The sequence below is a fragment of the Hyperolius riggenbachi genome, chromosome 12 (genome assembly GCF_040937935.1).
Source record: "Hyperolius riggenbachi isolate aHypRig1 chromosome 12, aHypRig1.pri, whole genome shotgun sequence".
Lineage (NCBI taxonomy): Eukaryota > Metazoa > Chordata > Amphibia > Anura > Hyperoliidae > Hyperolius > Hyperolius riggenbachi.
Window position 1 is genome coordinate 73,650,393 of NC_090657.1, and position 20,654 is coordinate 73,671,046.

The following is a 20,654-nucleotide window of genomic DNA, read 5'->3' on the forward strand; positions in this document are numbered from 1 at the left end:
CTTCCAGCAGTATTGTTCCTGGGCTTGATGTCTCAGAGGGCCTGTACACTGAAAATCACGAACTCAGTGCAATGCAATTGTGTTTTTTTAAATCAAATTACTTGCGATTTTTGTACGCTTACGATTCTGCTGATGCAACTTTACCTAGTTTCCTGATAGTTTACCTAAAGAAAAAAACACAATGAAAAGCGCATTCATTGCGTTTTTCTTGCGTTTTTTTTCAAACACAGCACTTAAAAAGCACAGCAGTCTCAGACTGCGTTTTACTAAAAAATAAAAAAAAAAAGTTAGATCAATGGAGTTGATCAATTTTGACCCAAAAAAAAAAAAAAAAAAAATTCTTATCAATTGGACAAGGATGCAAATTCTAGATCAATCGGGGGTGGGGCAGCATCGGTGGTAGATTAATCACCTATAGCGTTGCACTGTTCCAACAGTGCAATGCTGCAGTCTGATCGATTTTCAACAGATTTTCTGGTGGAATCTATTGAAAATTGATGTGCAGTGTGTGGTAGGAATTGAATTCCTCTGAATCTATACCTTTCAGAAAGTCCTGGTGAGCGGCAGTAGGGGCGAGGGGGAAACGGGAAGTATCTGGCAGATCCAGAGGCTTCCCTCTACGAGTATCTAATGTTTTCTGCTGCCTCGGGTTCTCTTTAAAGGGAAGGTTCAGGGAGGGATGTAAAAAAATAAAAATCAATTTCCACTTACCTGGGGCTTCCTCCAGCCCGTGGCAGGCAGGAGGTGCCCTCGCCGCCGCTCCGCAGGCTCCCGGTGGCAGACCCGACCTGGCCGGCTGTCAGGTCGGGCTCTTCTGCGCTCCAAGGCCCGGCACTCCTGCGTCCCACGCGGGCACGATGAAGTCATCGGACGTCCGCCGGGCTGTACTGCGCAGGCGCAGAACTACTGCACCTGCGCAGTACAGCCCGGCGGACGTCCGATGAAGTCATCGCGCCTGCGTGGGACGCAGAAGTGCCGGGCCTTGGAGAGCAGAAGAGCCCGACCTGACAGCCAGCCTGGCCAGGTCGGCCACTGGGAGCCTGCGGAGCGGCGGCGAGGGCACCTCCTGCCTGCCACGGGCTGGAGGAAGCCCCAGGTAAGTGAAAATTGATTTTTATTTTTTTACATCCCTCCCTGAACCTTCCCTTTAAGCCCCATTCCTCATGGCGATGGCTTCCCTCATCTTAGATATCTGTTTTTTGACCTGAGGTTTTCCTCGAGTTCTCCTTGAAATCAACCATTCCCACCTTATTTCTAGTGATACACGATACACATGACGGGGGGGGGGGCGCTGGGATCAATATACAGTTACTCCGGTTATTACCTGATGAAGCGGGTCATAGCCCATGAAACGCATTGAACTTTTTGGAGTTTTATATTTTAAGAATTTTGCTACTGGATATAGACTGTCCTGAGTCTTTCTGGGGAAATAAGTCCACCACTACCTCCCAGTTTAAATAGTTTTAACATATTTTATTTTAACTTGGCGCCTCTGTTTAAAATCAAATACTATATAGATAGTAGATTCCAAATTGTAACCAAGTATGGCCACCTTTATTGAAGACCAGAGTGGTGTCTCACCTTCTAATGTGCTGCTGAAGGTCAAAGTTCTTCCCAAAGGCTTTATCACAGAACGTGCACTTCAGTTTAGGAGTCTTCATTTTCCCTAAACCAGGATAGAATTCATTGTGAATACCTGTAAAAACTGTAGGCAGGCAAGTCCCTGGATAGTTCTTGACAGATTAAAATCATTGGGAGTCTTTTGCGTATGCAGGTAAAGCCTGGCAAACACACATTACATGGCTGATGGATTCACAGTCTGACAACCAGGCCAGACCTCAGGGATGCTCATCCGGATTTCGGATATCCGAACATTTTTTGCACTATCCAGCCGGATCCGGATAGTTGAGCAGAAATACTGATAACTATCTGCGGATAGTTTGACAACCGACCCGGATATCCGGATTCCAGGTTCAATGGCAAAAAGTCAGTCTCTCTCTCTCTCTCATACATTGGCCAGGAATTGAACCCAGGTCCACTGCTTTGAAGGCAGCTATGCTCACCACTATACTACCAACAGCACAACATGCTGAAGACAGCCTAGCATGTACGATTGTGCTATACCCAAGAGAAAAATGAGCTTGCTTATTTGCCTAATTTGCTAGATGAAAGCAGTGGGACACATGGTGAAACTGCTTACAAGATTCAATTCAAGACTTCAGAATCAGAAAGATCATGTGCCCCCCTGGATGATGCTGGTGTAACACACACAGCAAAGGACAGCAATTTGAAGTCTGGAAGATTCCAGGGCAAGGGAGGGAAGGATGAAAAGCTAGGTGGCCATGCAACCCTTCCTGCTAGGGATGGCCTTGCATTTTGTGTTCAACAGTGGTCCGAAGAGAACCCCAGATAGCCATTTAGTAGCAACGACATACACACAGTCCTTGTGGCACAATTGGTTAGTGCATTTGGCTGTTAACTGAAAGGTTGGTGGTTCAAGCCCACCCAGGGACGGTCTTGCCTTTTGTGAAGGGAACTAATGTACCCTTCTTAAACTTGATTGTATACAAATGTAAGCAGACTGCAGAGTGGCGCAGCAGAAGTGTGCTGGACCCATAACCCAGAGGTTGATGGATTGAAACCATCCTCTGCTAGGTATGATTTCATTTTTGCACCTCGCTTTATCGCATGGGCAAAACGGTTTCCATAGCCCTGTAAGAGAAAGTGTAATAAGGGTCCTGCCGTAACAGATATTACGGTAGCTAAGACTACTCCTGGGCCTTTCATGTAGTTGAAGAGATGAGTGAAATGGCTGGCTTCAGCCTGTAATGTTAGTTGACCTGGGTTTGATTCCTGGACACTGGTGGTATAGCGGTGAGGTGAGCTGCCTTCTAAGCAGTGGACCTGGGTTCAATTCCTGGCCAAGGTATGTGAGCATGCTTTGACATCCTACAAATCCCTGGAAGACAAGATCCTCCTCCTCCTCCGAAGCCGGAGGTCACAGAAGCAAGGCCACCCACAGTTAATGTTACGCGCATTGCAATGTGAGTAACTAAAGAAGGCACACTCCTTACATGGCAGCGTGCACTGCTCCGAAGGAGGAGGATGGTAAGAGGCTTGAAGGTGTTTTCAAAAGGTTAGAAGTGTTTTTAAAGCATTTTGAAAGGCACTTCCGGTTTCTCTATCCGGATATCAGAATAGGTCGGATATCTGCGGATAATGCGTTCGGATATCCGCATTCATGCAAATATCTAAAAGGTCGGATTCGGATATCCAAAAATCCGGATTTTAAAAAGTACTATACGAGCAACACTAACCAGCATATAGAGGCAGCCTGCTCAATTGCCATGTGCAGGCAGAGTAGAGGAGGACACGGGACAATACAGGGAGTCCCTGATATCGTGGCGGGTTGGCATTTTGTATTACTACACTCACGGCCGCTACTGTATTAATTTACAAAGCAATGTAAATTAATACAGTAGCGGGCGTGAGTGAAGTATCGCGGTAGCGATACTTCACAGAAGCAAGGCCACCCACAGTTAATGTTACGCGCATTGCAATGTGAGTAACTAAAGGCGGCACTCTCCTTACATGGCAGCGCACACTGCTATGTAAGGTGTGCATAGGGCGCACTATGGGTCATTAAAGGGACACTGTAGGGAGAGGGGGGGGGGGGGGGGGTCAGTGGAAAATGAGTTGAACTTACCCGGGGCTTCTAAAGGTCCCCCACAGACATCCTGTGACCATGCAGCCACTCACCGATGCTCCAGCCCCGCCTCCGGTTCACTTCTGGAATTTCAGCAGTACTGCGCATGCCCAGTATGGTCTGTGTAGTACGCTCCTGGTGACATCAGCGGGATCGAGGACATGGCAACGCAGGCGCAGTGGTTTTCAGACTTTAAAGTCTGAAATTCCAGAAGTGAACCGGAGGTGGGGCCGGAGCATCGGTGAGTGGCTGCGCGGGCACAGGATGTCTGTGGGGGACCGTTAGAAGCCCCCAGTAAGTTCAACTCATTTTCCCCCGACCCCCCTACAGTATCCCTTTAAGCCGCGCTGCTTTAGCAGTGCTGCTTGATGAATCAAACCCAATGAATTAAAGCTTTTGCCTCTGATATTTAACATGAAAAGTAGGAAACAGCTGTTAACACAGCTACTCAGACATTTGTACATTGTCATTTTAGAACACTTAGTTTGATAGTTTTCCTTTAAGACCATATTCTATAAAAAAAAAAAAAAAAAAAAACCCTTTGTTTTTCGCCCCCAAACATAGGGAGAAAAAGTCACTACATCTTATATTCTAAATACAGGGAGTCCCCAACTTTCACACACCCACCAAATACAAAATGCCAACCCGCCACGATGTCAGGGACTCCCTGTATCCTCCTCCACTCCCCGCACATGGCAATATTACCATTACTTTACGTATGAACCCAATAGAAGTTTACCTGACAAAAACACCACATGAATTTTTTAAATACTATAAACAATAACACGGGTGTGACTTGGAATGTAACATGGACTGAGGGGCGGAGCTTAAGGTGCTAGCCTCCTTAGATGTATGTCTGGCTCTACTCAGAACTAAAGCAATAAAATGAGACTATACCACTTATAAAAGACCACAGATACTACATATGAAAAGTTAAAAAGTCAAATTAACTTGATTTAACAAAAGTTTAAAAACACTGAACACAGTAACAACTAAACAAAGCCATATGTGTATTCCTTTTGAATAAAAAGTTTATCATTTTGGTAGGAATGCTTACCATTCTGTCCATTGCTGTCATTCTTCGGACGTCGTATCTTGTTGGGGACGGCCGCCTCAAGGCTCCCCATACTGCTGCCGTTTAAGTCGACACAAGGTGAGCAGCTGCTTGTGGTTTTTGATTTTAGCCCCTGTTTCCCAGGGCTGTACACAGGAGGCGTGTTGTACACTGTGCTCTCTACACACTGGCTTGGAACCTGCAAATAAAAGGGGTTACACTGTGGACTCTTCAGCACGGCTCCTTACGGGATTTTCATGTCTAGAATATATGTCAAGATAGATCATCCTCCAGGGTCACAGTTTTGCAAAGCATTATCTGAACATTAGGTCGGCTGGTGCTCTCTATCAGATCATCTATTCCATTCCATGTCTGTGCTCACTTCTCAGCTCAGACCTAATGTACAGATCACAGATCTGTGATTTGATGTGTGTACAAGCTCTTCACTGTGCAATAGCTGTGGACTGAAGCACAATATATATGAATATCCAAAATACACAGTTCATGAGGCTTCCCTTGATGTCCCAGTCTTGACTGCACCACTTCTAGCTAGGATCTTCTTCTAAAGGTAGCCATACACTGGTCGATTTGCCATCAGATCCACCAACAGATAGATCCCTCTCTGATCGAATATGATCAGAGAGGGATCGTATGGCTGCCTTTACTGCAAACAGATTGTGAATAGATTTCATCATGAAATCGATTCACCATCTGTGAAGCTGCCGCTGCCCCCCCCTGCATACATTACCTGATCCAGCCGGCGCGAGTCCCCTGATCTCCGCTGTCTTCTTCTCCGCTCTGGGCTCCAGGGCTGCAGCTTCACTTTACTTCCTGTCCGGGGAAGTTTAAACAGTAGAGGGCGCTCTACTGTTTAAACTTCCTTTTTCCGGCCAGGAAAAAAGTGAAACCTGCCGGAGCCCAGCGGAGAGGGAGCAGCAGGTACAGAGGGGATACGCGCCGGCCAGATCAGGTAATGTACTGCCGCGTCAGTCGGACATTCGAACGCCGCGATCGACGCACTCCCGACCCGACGGCGTTTGTTCCGTCAATCTGTCCACGCGGAAGATTTTGCTCAATCGATTTCGAACAGAAATTGATCGTTTGCACAACGATTTCACAGCAGATTCGATCACAGTGATCGAATCTGCTGTATATCGGCGGGAAATAGTGTATGGGCCCCTTTGGGTGTGTTCTCCTCTGACGAACATTACGGAAAGTCGTGCGCAAGCGCCAACGACTTGCGTAATGGTCCAGCTCATTACTGTTAGTCCTGTGTAGAATAAAACAAATGTCTTTCCTTTCGCTCTCTTCTCAATGAAAGCAGAGCCCCTCACCCCCTCCAGCTTTTCACACGTAACTGGTGACACATAGGTGTTACAAGCTAGGACCGAATGGTGGCCATGGAGTAGCTTCAGCAGACTCAGCAGATAATCAGCCTCTCTCCCAAAAAGCCAGCTCGAACTGGCAGGAGGTAAGAATCCCCGCCAAAAATCATGCAAATCAAACAAAGAGAACTTTTATTAATAATTCAAAATAGGCTTGTCACAGAAAGACAAAAATTACATTTTCTGAAACCCATAAGCCAGTTCTATCATTCATCCGAATTACAATTTTCTAACTGTCCGGAATCAGTAGGGAAACTGCTTTATTCAGCCTGCATAGAGCGAATGCAATAGAATAGGCATGTGTAGCGGCCGCTTATGAATATAGCCTCGGATTTGAGATGCGCCACTCTGGGGCGGAGTCCCACAGATTATTAATAAATGGTACATTTTCTTGCTCTGAGTCTGGGGGTGGCATCCTTGCTGCCAGGAGATAACCCCGCCTTCCCTCCACCTAGTTTGGAGGTAACCCAGCCCCAATTCTAAGATTGTATAAATATGGGGCCAGCAGAGCCCGCCCCAATCCTTCAGCATTTCATCTGCTAAAGAAGAGCTTGGAGCATGTGTTCCACAGAGGGACCGATGCATGCATTTTTCCAAGGACTCTCAAAGCTCATTTAAACTGGACTCTTCATTCTCTGAATGGACTGCTCAGCCGTAACAAAGTAAGAACTTTTCTAATTTTTTTCCCTTTTATTTTAAGCTTTGCGTGTATATGTTAATTGGTCTATATAAAACTGTATGTAATGCATTTTTTGTTATTAAACGTTTAAAAAAAATCATTTAGCGGTTATGACCATTTGCTGAATATACACAATCGTACCTATTCTCCTGAAACCGCTACCGTGTTTAACAGAAGTGTACCGTTATAACCCGTATGCGAGAACCCGGCCCAGATATAAAGATCTGACCCAGGTTCCTGCATACTGATAAGGGTTAATAGAGCGTTCTCGAAATTAGCATAATTACAGTAGCGGGCTGTGTAACCCGCTTGGTGGCAGATCTTTGAATTGTATGTGTGTGTGGGGGGAATCCTCTGGCGTCTGAATGCTCCCTCCGAGAGTCAGTTCCTCAAATTGCGAAGTCAGGTTACCCTTCGTGATGAGCAAAATGACCGTGTGAGAGGATTTCTGACTCATCGATTGACCCCATCCGCAGACCGGCCTTGCGGTCTGTGACACCCTCCATGTACATATGCGGTTGCAATGTGCAACTCCTGTCTGCATCAGTGCAGTAGCACAGAGCAGCTTGTAAACGGATGACAAAGCCATGCACAAGCAGCTACATGCCACTGCGTTGGTGCAGACAGGACTTACGTGGGCACAGTGCAGCTACGCAGGTACACTGAGGGGAGCGCGACTGTGAGAGTTCATCTGACAACTTCCTGTCGGATTTGCTTAGAGGGTGCCAACGGTGGATCAGCAAGGTGTAAGACTTTGGGGAAGCCTGAGGACTATCCAGAGGCTTCCACATTTTTCCTTTCAGGTTCATATTAAAGGATAATTGAAGTGAGAGGGATATGGAGGCTGCCATATTTATTTCCTGTTAAAAAAATACTGGTTGCCTGGCAGTCCTGCTGGCCTGTTTGGCTGCAGTAGTGTATGAATTACACCAGAAACAAGCATGCAGTTATCTTGTTAGATCTGACAATAGTGTCAGAAACGCCTGATCTGCTGCATGCTTGTTCAGGGTCTGTGGCTAAAAGTATTATAGATAGAGGATCAGCAGGATTGCCAGGCAACTGGTATGGTTTAAGAGTAAATACATATGGCAGTCTTCATATTCTTCTCACTACACAGTTGTCCTTTAAGCTAAGTACACACATGCGAGAATTGTCGCCCATCGGGGATCGAGAAACAATCCCTGGGGCAACAGTTGGCGGAATGATGTTGTACAATCACATCCCTAGCCTTGAGGCCAACGATGTGTTCTGTTGCTATGGGGGGGGCAGTGGGACAACGAATGGCGGACACGGAGCAGCTTCAATCGGTTAGTGGGGTTTGTAAAAAGCAGTGGCGGCGCCAGGGGGGTGCTCAAGCACCCCCTAGAATTGTCAAAGCACCCCCTGGCGTGGACTTCAGGCGTCTAAGAGACGCCGAGTCAGTTCACATCGGCAGCCCGGAGCAGCAGGCAGGGCTACGGTAAGATGGCCGCCCGAAGCCCTGCAGACTTCGAGTCTGCAGTGCAGGGCTTCGGGCGGCCATTTTCCCGTAGCCCTGCTCTCAGCAGGCAGGCAGGAAGTAACCTGACGTCCGGAAAGAAGAGGAACGTGGGAGCTGCGCGCCACAAGGAGGTCGGGAAAGAAGGTCTTCTGGCTGTAGGTGAGTAAATAGGTTTTTCGTTTCTTTTTCAGGTGGTACTGCTGATTGTGCATATTGGGGCCATATCGGCTACCGATTGTGCATATTGGGGCCATTTCTGCTAACGATTGTGCATATTGGGGTTATTGAACGTGTTGTGTGTTCAAGTCTGCTCACATTACGTGTATTTTCTTGAGAAAACCTGCACAATTATGTGAATTTTCTGGGGAAAGGGTCACCAAAACTTGGGCCCTCTGTCTTGCGTTGCACTTTTAAAGGGAACGCGAGGTGAGAAGAATATTGAGGCTGCCATATTTATCTCCTTTTAAGTAATACCTGCTGCCTGGCTGCCGTGTTGGTCCTCTGCCTCTAATTCTTTCAACCATAGACCCTGAACAAGCATGCAGCAGGTCAGGGGTTTCTGACAATATTGTCAGAACTGACAAGATTAGCTGCATGCTTGTTTCTGGTGTAATTCAGTTCACTACTACAGCCAAATAGATCAGCAGGGCTGCCAGGCAACTAGAATTGTTTAAAAGGAAATAAATAGGGCAGCCTCCATATCACTCTAACCCTGGGTTCAATTTAAATTAGTTAGCCCCGCCCTCATCCAGTCATGACCACGCCCATTTTTTGCCGCAGTGCGCTTCGCAGGTTTTAGCCACACCCATTTTTTTGCCATCAGCTTCCCCGGAAATTGGTCCAGCACCTGCATAGCACCCCCTGAAAAAAAATTCCTGGAGCCGCCACTGGTAAAAAGCATTGTGAACCGTCATTCTTGGGCATCGGGGGTTGATAAGAAGACAGGACGAATTATAAAGGATTCCCAAGCAATATCGCTCATCGGCCACTGTACACACAACAATCGTCAGATGACTGTTATCGCATGTGTGTAGGTAGCGTTAAGGCTGGTACACATATCTGATTGGCCAGTTGTACCTCTTCTATGTAGCATGAGGACCAACAGATATAGAATACAATGAATTGATTTTGTAGGCAAGCTCTCATACTACATGGAGGTCATAAAATTGGCCAATCAAAATTTGATGTGTGTATGCCCTCTTATGCAGAACCAAAGCAAGGGCAATATGAACATATTAACAACATATAACCTTCAGCGCTATTCTCAGGATTCTACCACTAGTAACACCAATAAGTAAGATGAGCTTACCAGATTGCGTTTAGACAATTAATTACAGGGTCTAAAATAGAGCCTCATAAGACCGGCGGCTGGTATCTTCCCTGCTGGTCTCCGTCTCAAATGAAGATGTCCAGTTACTTGGGTATTTTCATCAACCAGTACTCGCAGTACACACAAAAGATAATATTCATCTAAGCATATCAATTTTAATGTAATTTAAGCAGACCCAAACCGAACTTTAAAGGGAACCTAAACTGAGAAGTATATGGATTTTTCCTTTTAAAATACCAGTTGCCTGATTCTCCTGTCACGATTTTAGTCCACAGGGAAAGTTGCGATCACAATCCTGACCTCTCAGCGTGGCATAGGATTTCCCTGAAAAGAATGAGAATATAGTGCAATATTGCTTCCAATGAACCACCCAGTGATTCACTTCATGCAATTGTGTGAAACTGCCTCCACCAGTATATCAAGGAAACAAGGGGGGGGTATATATTCACCCCCTTAGTGAGTTGCACTCACCAGATACTTTCTTGTTTTTCAAGCATATAAGCCCTCCAGCCTGGGCAATCACAATTCAGGACCTTTAAAACATATAGATCGAAGCTTCCATAGCATAAAACCGTTTTTCATTTATTGCTAAAAATGCATAAAACATGCGTACCGGATTCCAGTGCATAAGCGTTTCTATGAGCGTGTCAGCACCGCCGCGGTCGGATCCACGCTGCACACCACAGTCCCCGCTTAGCTTCCTCCTTCTGTCCCACGTGACTCCTTAGCTCCGCCCTACGCGTTTCGTCATTTGACTCATCAGGGGCATGGAGTCACGTTCAATGGGACGCTGTTTAAATGCTCAGTGTTGCCTCCCTCCTCATTCACCCTTACGGTCCTTCACCTCCCCCCTCATGCATATTCATGCATCCAGCCTCTAGCCTACATCCGGCAACTGGATCTTCCCCGCAGTGCAAACACTCATTTACATAAATAAATAAACCACCCTCTTTGTTTCCTCCCAATACTACCCTTGCCCTCCGTGCATAACACCAGTAAGCAGTACTACAACCCACCCCTAAATTATTAATACAATCCTTCCAAATTTCCATAATCATTACACTATTTATAATTCATTAGTCAATCGTGCAATAGACCCCCCATTTCAAGCAAAATTCCGTGATCAATTTACCATACCCTCTTAATTCATATACCTATTACCTTGGCAGGTATCACAAATTCATAATATCACCTCATATTTTTTATAATTACACATCCTTACACTTCATTTCCTCACTTGCGTAATTCCGTGTCTTCCCTCATATACTTTCAGTGTAGTGCTAAATATCCCTCATTTCTAATCCAACACCACCATCTAGTGGCCTTTGGGGAGAATATATTCTCATATCCCATCAATTTCATTCATTTCTTATCCTACACCCCCATCTACTGGTTTCTAATCATATTACACCATTTCACCACCCTCTAGTGTCATTCATTTATTCTCCTATCCCACTGCTATCATCCATACTTATTCTTCACCACCATCTACTAATTCAAAACCCTTTATACATTGATCCCACCCCTAATTTCTTACCCCTTATACCCTTTACTTCAGGGGACCTATTTCCTTATCAAACCCCACCGCCTGCTGCTCTATTATTTTGTATAACTTCCCCTAGTGACCCCTTGGTTCAAATACTACTTCCCTACTCAACATCACTCCAAATGTGATCAGTGATCCAAACTTTACCCTTAACTTAACCTCATTAACATATAGTGTAACCACACCACACTGTAATTATGAAACCGCAAAAAATAGAAAATATTAATAAAATACATATTGCACCCCCAAAATTCTCCCCAACCTTTCCCATTGTTGTAGACCAGAGGCTATAGGTACAGTATTCATTTCATCCATAGTTAATTATTACTAATAAAACAATTGATGTCTAGTTCCACATTCAACCCATATGGATGAGAGGACTGCATTTTAAAGATCCATTCAGTTTCCTTTTTTGACAACTCCTGCAGCCTGTTACACCCTCTCCAATTAGGTACCAGTTTCTCGATTGCTGTAAATTTCATTTGGGAAGGGTCACAGTTGTGTTTTTTAGCAAAGTGGGCCGATAAACTATGATTTTTATAGCCCTTTACATTGTACACATGCTCATGCATACGTTCTTTCAAAGTTCTAGTAGTTCTCCCAATATACTGTAAGTTACACGTACACTGAATAAGGTACACCACATGATGGCTGCTGCATGTAATACATTGTTTAATCCTATGTTTTTTCTTTATAAGTCCTTGCGGGGACTGCTATGCATGCAGGGAGGTGAAACCTAAGATTACAAAAAAAAAAATTTATTTCAACGGTTGATTTTATAAAGAAAAAACATAGGATTAAACAATGTATTACATGCAGCAGCCATCATGTGGTGTACCTTATTCAGTGTACGTGTAACTTACAGTATATTGGGAGAACTACTAGAACTTTGAAAGAACGTATGCATGAGCATGTGTACAATGTAAAGAAGGGCTATAAAAATCATAGTTTATCGGCCCACTTTGCTAAAAAACACAACTGTGACCCTTCCCAAATGAAATTTACAGCAATCGAGAAACTGGTACCTAATTGGAGAGGGTGTAACAGGCTGCAGGAGTTGTCAAAAAAGGAAACTGAATGGATCTTTAAAATGCAGTCCTCTCATCCATATGGGTTGAATGTGGAACTAGACATCAATTGTTTTATTAGTAATAATTAACTATGGATGAAATGAATACTGTACCTATAGCCTCTGGTCTACAACAATGGGAAAGGTTGGGGAGAATTTTGGGGGTGCAATATGTATTTTATTAATATTTTCTATTTTTTGCGGTTTCATAATTACAGTGTGGTGTGGTTACACTATATGTTAATGAGGTTAAGTTAAGGGTAAAGTTTGGATCACTGATCACATTTGGAGTGATGTTGAGTAGGGAAGTAGTATTTGAACCAAGGGGTCACTAGGGGAAGTTATACAAAATAATAGAGCAGCAGGCGGTGGGGTTTGATAAGGAAATAGGTCCCCTGAAGTAAAGGGTATAAGGGGTAAGAAATTAGGGGTGGGATCAATGTATAAAGGGTTTTGAATTAGTAGATGGTGGTGAAGAATAAGTATGGATGATAGCAGTGGGATAGGAGAATAAATGAATGACACTAGAGGGTGGTGAAATGGTGTAATATGATTAGAAACCAGTAGATGGGGGTGTAGGATAAGAAATGAATGAAATTGATGGGATATGAGAATATATTCTCCCCAAAGGCCACTAGATGGTGGTGTTGGATTAGAAATGAGGGATATTTAGCACTACACTGAAAGTATATGAGGGAAGACACGGAATTACGCAAGTGAGGAAATGAAGTGTAAGGATGTGTAATTATAAAAAATATGAGGTGATATTATGAATTTGTGATACCTGCCAAGGTAATAGGTATATGAATTAAGAGGGTATGGTAAATTGATCACGGAATTTTGCTTGAAATGGGGGGTCTATTGCACGATTGACTAATGAATTATAAATAGTGTAATGATTATGGAAATTTGGAAGGATTGTATTAATAATTTAGGGGTGGGTTGTAGTACTGCTTACTGGTGTTATGCACGGAGGGCAAGGGTAGTATTGGGAGGAAACAAAGAGGGTGGTTTATTTATTTATGTAAATGAGAGTGTTTGCACTGCGGGGAAGATCCAGTTGCCGGATGTAGGCTAGAGGCTGGATGCATGAATATGCATGAGGGGGGAGGTGAAGGACCGTAAGGGTGAATGAGGAGGGAGGCAACACTGTGAGCATTTAAACAGCGTCCCATTGAACGTGACTCCATGCCCCTGATGAGTCAAATGACGAAACGCGTAGGGCGGAGCTAAGGAGTCACGTGGGACGGAAGGAGGAAGCTAAGCGGGGACTGTGGTGTGCAGCGTGGATCCGACCGCGGCGGTGCTGACACGCTCATAGAAACGCTTATGCACTGGAATCCGGTACGCATGTTTTATGCATTTTTAGCAATAAATGAAAAACGGTTTTATGCTATGGAAGCTTCGATCTATATGTTTTAAAGGTCCTGAATTGTGATTGCCCAGGCTGGAGGGCTTATATGCTTGAAAAACAAGAAAGTATCTGGTGAGTGCAACTCACTAAGGGGGTGAATATATACCCCCCCCTTGTTTCCTTGATATACTGGTGGAGGCAGTTTCACACAATTGCATGAAGTGAATCACTGGGTGGTTCATTGGAAGCAATATTGCACTATATTCTCATTCTTTTCAGGGAAATCCTATGCCACGCTGAGAGGTCAGGATTGGGATCGCAACTTTCCCTGTGGACTAAAATCGTGACTGGAGAGTGTGTACTCTGTTAAAGTTTGCGGATCCCCTATACTGGTGACATTTTGGGTTCTATATACTTCTAATTCTGTCAAGTGTTGTGGAGCGCAGTCCTTCTGGCCTGTCTTTTTTGGGGCATTACTCACTGCCTGATTCTCCTGCTGATCCTGTGTCTCTAATACTGTTAGCCACAGCCCCTGAACAAGCATGCAGATCAGGTGCTCTGACTGAAGTCAGACTGGATTAGCTGCATGCCTGTTTGAGGTCTGATTCAGCCACTACTACAGCCAAAGAGATCAGCAGGACTGCCAGGCAACTGGCATTTTTAAAAAGGAAACATCCATATCCCTCTCAGTTTAGGTTCCCTTTAATTCAAAATATTTAGTTGCACCACTCTGACACATACAAAGATAAATAAACACTCCTTCAAGCCTATGAGCATTTCAGTGCATGCTTTTCACCCTTCTCTTTTCATAACTAGGGTTATACAGGTGGCAGCCATTAGCAATTCCTCCTTTGCTGGACACCTCCTACTCCACCAGTTTGCCGGATTCTGTCCCGGCAATATGAAAGGAAGGGAGGGGGTTCCTCCAATAAATGTAAAATATTTTATATTTGTCATAATGCAGCCGAAAAAAGGCCGCTATTTATTATTAGAATTTAGAAAATAGATGTTATTTCTGAAATCTTGTATTTTTAATTTGGGTCCACTTTAATAACAATGCTTAAAAAGCAATTAGAAGACACATGTGGGCCCTTGCCACAGGGACAGAGAGAGATAACAAGCGTTGAAAATATATCACAGGATGCCCTCCAGCCAGATATCAGCCACACCGACCGGTTTCACTAATATAGTTTCATCAGGGGCTGTCCAGAATAAAGCAGCATCATCCACAGCTCCTCGGTCTTGCCGCTAGATTTGTCTGACTGTTGTGACCCTGCAGTTTTTTCTTACATTTATGAAGATCCAGATCTGTGTCATGCGACCAGATGGGTATAGGTAGATCTTATGCCAAATGTCTGCTGGTCTTATGAGGCTCTATTTTAGACCCTGTAATTAAGGTCTAAATGCAATTTGGTAAAAGCATCTTGCTTATTGGTGTTACTGGTGGTGGAAACCCGAGAATAGCGCTGAAGGTTATATGTTGTGTTATCTGAAGACGCTAACTGGAGTTTTGGACTTTAGCAGCTTATCTTATTGAGGATCTATACCGATGGTTGCGCTGATATTTCATTTACAATATGAACATATTACAGTATCTCTGCGGCTGTGCACTTACCTCTATCTGAGTGTAGGGTGGCATGCCCATCCCATGGATTTCCATGCCCGTGTTCCCTGGCATGCTGATAGGCGAGCTGTAGACCTGCACTACGGTGCTGCAGCTGCTGCTGTTGGCTTGGACAGGAACACCCATAAGGCTGTGCGCTGGTGGCGGATGGGGCAGCCGAGGTGGCAAAGATGGGGTGTGGAGGTATGTACCTGCAGAATGCATACTCAGATTGCTCTGAAAAATTAACAAGGTTTTTATAGTATATGATAGGAGTAAAAACAAAAACAAAAAAATGTAAAGGTTCGATTTATGACATAATTGCAGGTGTCTTCTCTCACCTGTACAGGAGGGGGCGCTGGAGGCATTGGCTGGTCGAGAGAGGTGAGGGCAGACATGGCAGATAGCAGCACCTCATCATTCACCAAAACATTACCTTGTACCAGAGTCTGGATCAGAGGTGACGGAGGAACAGCAATATATGTGGAGATCTGTCGGAAAATATATAACAAATGCCTCAATTGTAGGGCAGTGTCAAATGGGGATATGATAGATCTAAAAATGAAATGGTGATACCATGGACATAAAAGATATAATAAATGTCCTCGTCATGCACATGCCAACAAAATACATGTAAACGAAAATAGAAATGAGAATTGGCTCTTGGGTGCATGAAAAGGACAGAAACTTTATTCATATATCAAACAATGTCAACCAGCATGAAAAATGTATATATACAATACAAATATCCCATAAAAATTCAAAACACCCCCATAAAAATTACTCCTCACAAACCCCGTAACATCTCAGGGGCTGCAGTCCCCCGTAAATGATATGTACATATTTTGTAATAACCTGCACCATGGAGATTTGGTAATAGTGCCACTCATGTAAATGAAACGGCCAGAGATTCAGCCCCGGCCTGTAATGAGCAATTCATAGCCAGCATCTACAAGCACAGCTCATGGATGATATTCCTGAAGCATGTAAAGGACACAAGGGAGCAAGTTGAGCAGCAGCATCCAGAAAAGCACATGTAAGCACAAGACCACACACTGAAGCTTGAAGCAGATGAACAGCATCTAAGCAAAGAAATGGCAAACAGTAAACATAGCCAATGATGTAGCCTAGTAATAGGCAGTAATCCCTGTAGGCAGACAGTCCTCCAGTTGCAACCTATGCATAGGTGAAGCAAAGCTGAGAAATCTCACAGGTGAAAGCAAGGCATGTGTGGCAGATGCAGTTAACAGTCCAAAAACTCTGTCGGAAAATAAGTACATGTTCAGAAAAACTGTGGTTTCGTTTTATTGCAGCTGGTAGCGTTCCTTGTGTTATAACTAAAGCAAATTTACATTAAACATTGTTCACATTTATCCCAAATTCTAGGATTTTGACCTGACCCTTTGATTAGACGGCCAAGCCCACCAAGGTACGGCACTAGGGCCATAGTGTCTCCACCGCCAACCCTCTCACACAGGAATCAATAGGACAGAGTGGAAGCAGGGATATGAGGCGCGAGGGTAACAGATGTGCTACTGCAGCACCATAGATCGCAATGCAAATTATGGCTATGGTGTGCCAGAGGGGCAGGGGTGTGCAGCTGCCAGTCAAGTGCAAGCAGCGGTTAGGAGTTTGGCTCATGAACGGTGATAAGCCCAACTCAGAGCGGTAGGGGCAGCGTACAGACAGTTATTAGTAATTTTGGTGAATTCAGCAACCCAATTTATGCTGAAAACTGCACTTCAGCACCCAAAGCAGTGGAAGGGACACAGAGTTCACGTGCGGTTCATGCCACGTTTCACGTGGTTCTGATGCTCCCTCCTTCTGGCTTGGAAGGGGGAAACACCAGTCATATAAAAGCGTGACGTGCAGAGTGTGGCATGATTTGGGTTTCTGAATGCAGGATCCCGAATTCTAACACTAGTCATTAGTCTGGCTAAATAGTAGAGCATAAAGAGAGAAGAAAAGAAGCGCTCCGATAGTGCATTAAAACTTTTAACGAAAAACACGCAATGTTGTATTACACTTACATTGCCGTTGCTTTAAAATCAGCATGATTTTGACCTTCCAATGATCAATTACCTCTGCCGCGGTCTGGCCAGGACACAGGACCTGATGAAGGCATGGTATGCGCCGAAACCGGTAGTGACGTAGAGGCAGTTATGTGGAGTGGCCACGCCCCCTCACTAGACCGCAGCAGCGGAATTACATCGGAGCAGCCCTGTGTCCTGGCCAGACCGCAGCAGAGGTGATTGATCGTTGGGAGGCCACAAACACCCCGATTTTAAAGCAAGGGAATGCAAGTGTAATACAACATTGCGGGTTTTTCATTAAAAGTTTTAATGCGCTATCGGAGCGCTTATTTTCTTCTCTTTTATGCATTCAAGTATCTGGTTCCACCCAGTGAGAAGCGGCTCCATAGTGCACCAACGAAGGATAACACCTTTTACGTGCACACAGGAACATAGTTAGCGCAGGACTCTTTGTTTAACCACTTGAGGACCTAGGGCTTTCTACCCCTTAAGGACCGGCCACTTTTTTTTTCATTCAGACCACTGCAGCTTTCACGGTTTATTGCTCGCTCATACAACTTACCACCTAAATGAATTTTGGCTCCTTTTCTTGTCACTAATAAAGCTTTCTTTTGGTGCTATTTGATTGCTCCTGCGATTTTTACTTATTATATTCATCAAAAAAGACATGAATTTTGGCAAAAAAATGTTTTTAACTTTCTGTGCTGACAGTTTTCAAATAAAGTAAAATTTCTGTATACATGCAGCGCGAAAAATGTGGACAAACATGTTTTTGATAAAAAAAAAACCCATTCACAGTATATTTATTGGTTTGGGTAAAAGTTATAGCGTTTACAAACTATGGTGCAAAAAGTGAATTTTCCCATTTTCAAGCATCTCTGACTTTTCTGACCCCCTGTCATGTTTCATGAGGGGCTAGAATTCCAGGATAGTATAAATACCCCCCAAATGACCCCATTTTGGAAAGAAGACATCCCAAAGTATTCACTGAGAGGCATAGTGAGTTCATAGAAGATATTATTTTTTGTCACAAGTAAGCGGAAAATGACACTTTGTGAGGAAAAAAAAAAAAAAAAAAAAAAAAAAAAAAAAAAAAAAGTTTCCATTTCTTCTAACTTGCGACAAAAAAAAAAAAAATGAAATCTGCCACGGACTCACCATGCCCCTCTGAATACCTTGAAGGGTCTACTTTCCAAAATGGGGTCATTTGTGGGGTGTGTTTACTGTCCTGACATTTTGGGGGGTGCTAAATTGTAAGCACCCCTGTAAAGCCTAAAGGTGCTCATTGGACTTTGGACCCCTTAGCGCAGTTAGGGTGCAAAAAAGTGCCACACATGTGGTATCGCCGTACTCAAGAGAAGTAGTATAATGTGTTTTGTGGTGTATTTTTACACATACCCATGCTGGGTGGGAGAAATACCTCTGTAAATGGACAATTGTGTGTAAAAAAAAAAATTAACAAATTGTCATTTACAGAGATATTTCTCCCACCCAGCATGGGTATGTGTAAAAATACACCCCAAAACACATTATACTACTTCTCCTGAGTACGGCAATACCACATGTGTGGCACTTTTTTGCAGCCTAACTGCGCTAAGGGGTCCAAAGTCCAATGAGCACCTTTAGGCTTTACAGGGGTGCTTACAATTTAGCACCCCCCAAAATGTCAGGACAGTAAACACACCCCACAAATGACCCCATTTTGGAAAGTAGACCCTTTAAGGTATTCAGAGGGGCATGGTGAGTCCGTGGCAGATTATTTTTTTTTTTTTGTCGCAAGTTAGAAGAAATGGAAACTTTTTTTTTTTTTTTTTTTTCTTCTCACAGACTCACCATGCCCCTCTGAATACCTTGAAGGGTCTACTTTCCAAAATGGGGTCATTTGTGGGGTGTGTTTACTGTCCTGACATTTTGGGGGGTGCTAAATTGTAAGCACCCCTGTAAAGCCTAAAGGTGCTCATTGGACTTTGGACCCCTTAGCGCAGTTAGGCTGCAAAAAAGTGCCACACATGTGGTATTGCCGTACTCAGGAGAAGTAGTATAATGTGTTTTGGGGTATATTTTTACACATACCCATGCTGGGTGGGAGAAATATCTCTGTAAATGACAATTTGTTAATTTTTTTTTTTACACACAATTGTCCATTTACAGAGATCTTTCTCCCACTCAGCATGGGTATGTGTAAAAATACACCACAAAACACATTATACTACTTCTCTTGAGTACGGCGATACTACATGTGTGGCACTTTTTTGCACCCTAACTGCGCTAAAGGGCCCAAAGTCCAATGAGTACCTTTAGGATTTCACAGGTCATTTTGAGAAATTTCGTTTCAAGACTACTCCTCACGGTTTAGGGCCCCTAAAATGCCAGGGCAGTATAGGAACCCCACAAATGACCCCATTTTAGAAAGAAGACACCCCAAGGTATTCCGTTAGGAGTATGGTGAGTTCATAGAAGATTTTATTTTTTGTCAAAAGTTAGCGGAAAATGACACTTTGTGAAAAAACACAATTAAAATCAATTTCCGCTAACTTGTGACAAAAAATAAAATCTTCTATGAACTCGCCATACTACTAACGGAATACCTTGGGGTGTCTTTCTAAAATGGGGTCATTTGTGGGGTTCCTATACTGCCCTGGCATTTTAGGGGCCCTAAACCGTGAGGAGTAGTCTTGAAACTAAATTTCTCAAAATGACCTGTGAAATCCTAAAGGTACTCATTGGACTTTGGGCCCTTTAGCGCAGTTCGGGTGCAAAAAAGTGCCACACATGTGGTATCGCCGTACTCAAGAGAAGTAGTATAATGTGTTTTGTGGTGTATTTTTACACATACCCATGCTGGGTGGGAGAAATACCTCTGTAAATGGACAATTGTGTGTAAAAAAAAATCAAAAGATTGTCATTTACAGAGGTATTTCTCCCACCCAGCATGGGTATGTGTAAAAATACACCCCAAAACACATTATACTACTTCTCCCGAGTACGGCGATACCACATGTGTGGCACTTTTTTGCACCCTAACTGCACTAAGGGGCCCAAAGTCCAATGAGTACCTTTAGGATTTCACAGGTCATTTTTGTTTCAAGACTACTCCTCGCGGTTTAGGGCCCCTAAAATGCCAGGGCAGTATAGGAACCCCACAAATGACCCCATTTTAGAAAGAAGACACCCCAAGGTATTCAGTTAGGTGTATGGCGAGTTCATAGAAGATTTTATTTTTTGTCACAAGTTAGTGAAAAATGACACTTTGTGAAAAAAAAACAATAAAAATTAATTTCCGCTAACTTTTGACAAAAAATAAAATCTTCTATGAACTCGTCATACACCTAACAGAATACCTTGGGGTGTCTTTTTTTCTAAAATGGGGTCACTTGTGGGGTTCCTATACCGCCCTGGCATTTTACAGGCCCAA

At 43.9% G+C, this 20,654-nt stretch overlaps 1 protein-coding gene across 7 annotated transcripts in view; it reads right to left on the bottom strand.

Annotated features, from left to right (window-relative positions):
• The window catches only part of ZNF341 (zinc finger protein 341), a 74,591-nt gene that overhangs the window by 19,625 nt on the left and 34,312 nt on the right, over positions 1 to 20,654 (bottom strand). For all 7 annotated transcript variants that reach the window (XM_068262536.1, XM_068262534.1, XM_068262535.1 and 4 more), the window contains 4 exons: positions 15,548 to 15,697; positions 15,219 to 15,443; positions 4,764 to 4,959; positions 1,582 to 1,666 (listed from right to left, as the gene is read on the bottom strand). In XM_068262536.1, coding sequence (XP_068118637.1) covers positions 1,582 to 1,666; positions 4,764 to 4,959; positions 15,219 to 15,443; positions 15,548 to 15,697 — 656 coding nt within the window. The remainder of the gene's footprint in view (positions 1 to 1,581; positions 1,667 to 4,763; positions 4,960 to 15,218; positions 15,444 to 15,547; positions 15,698 to 20,654) is intronic.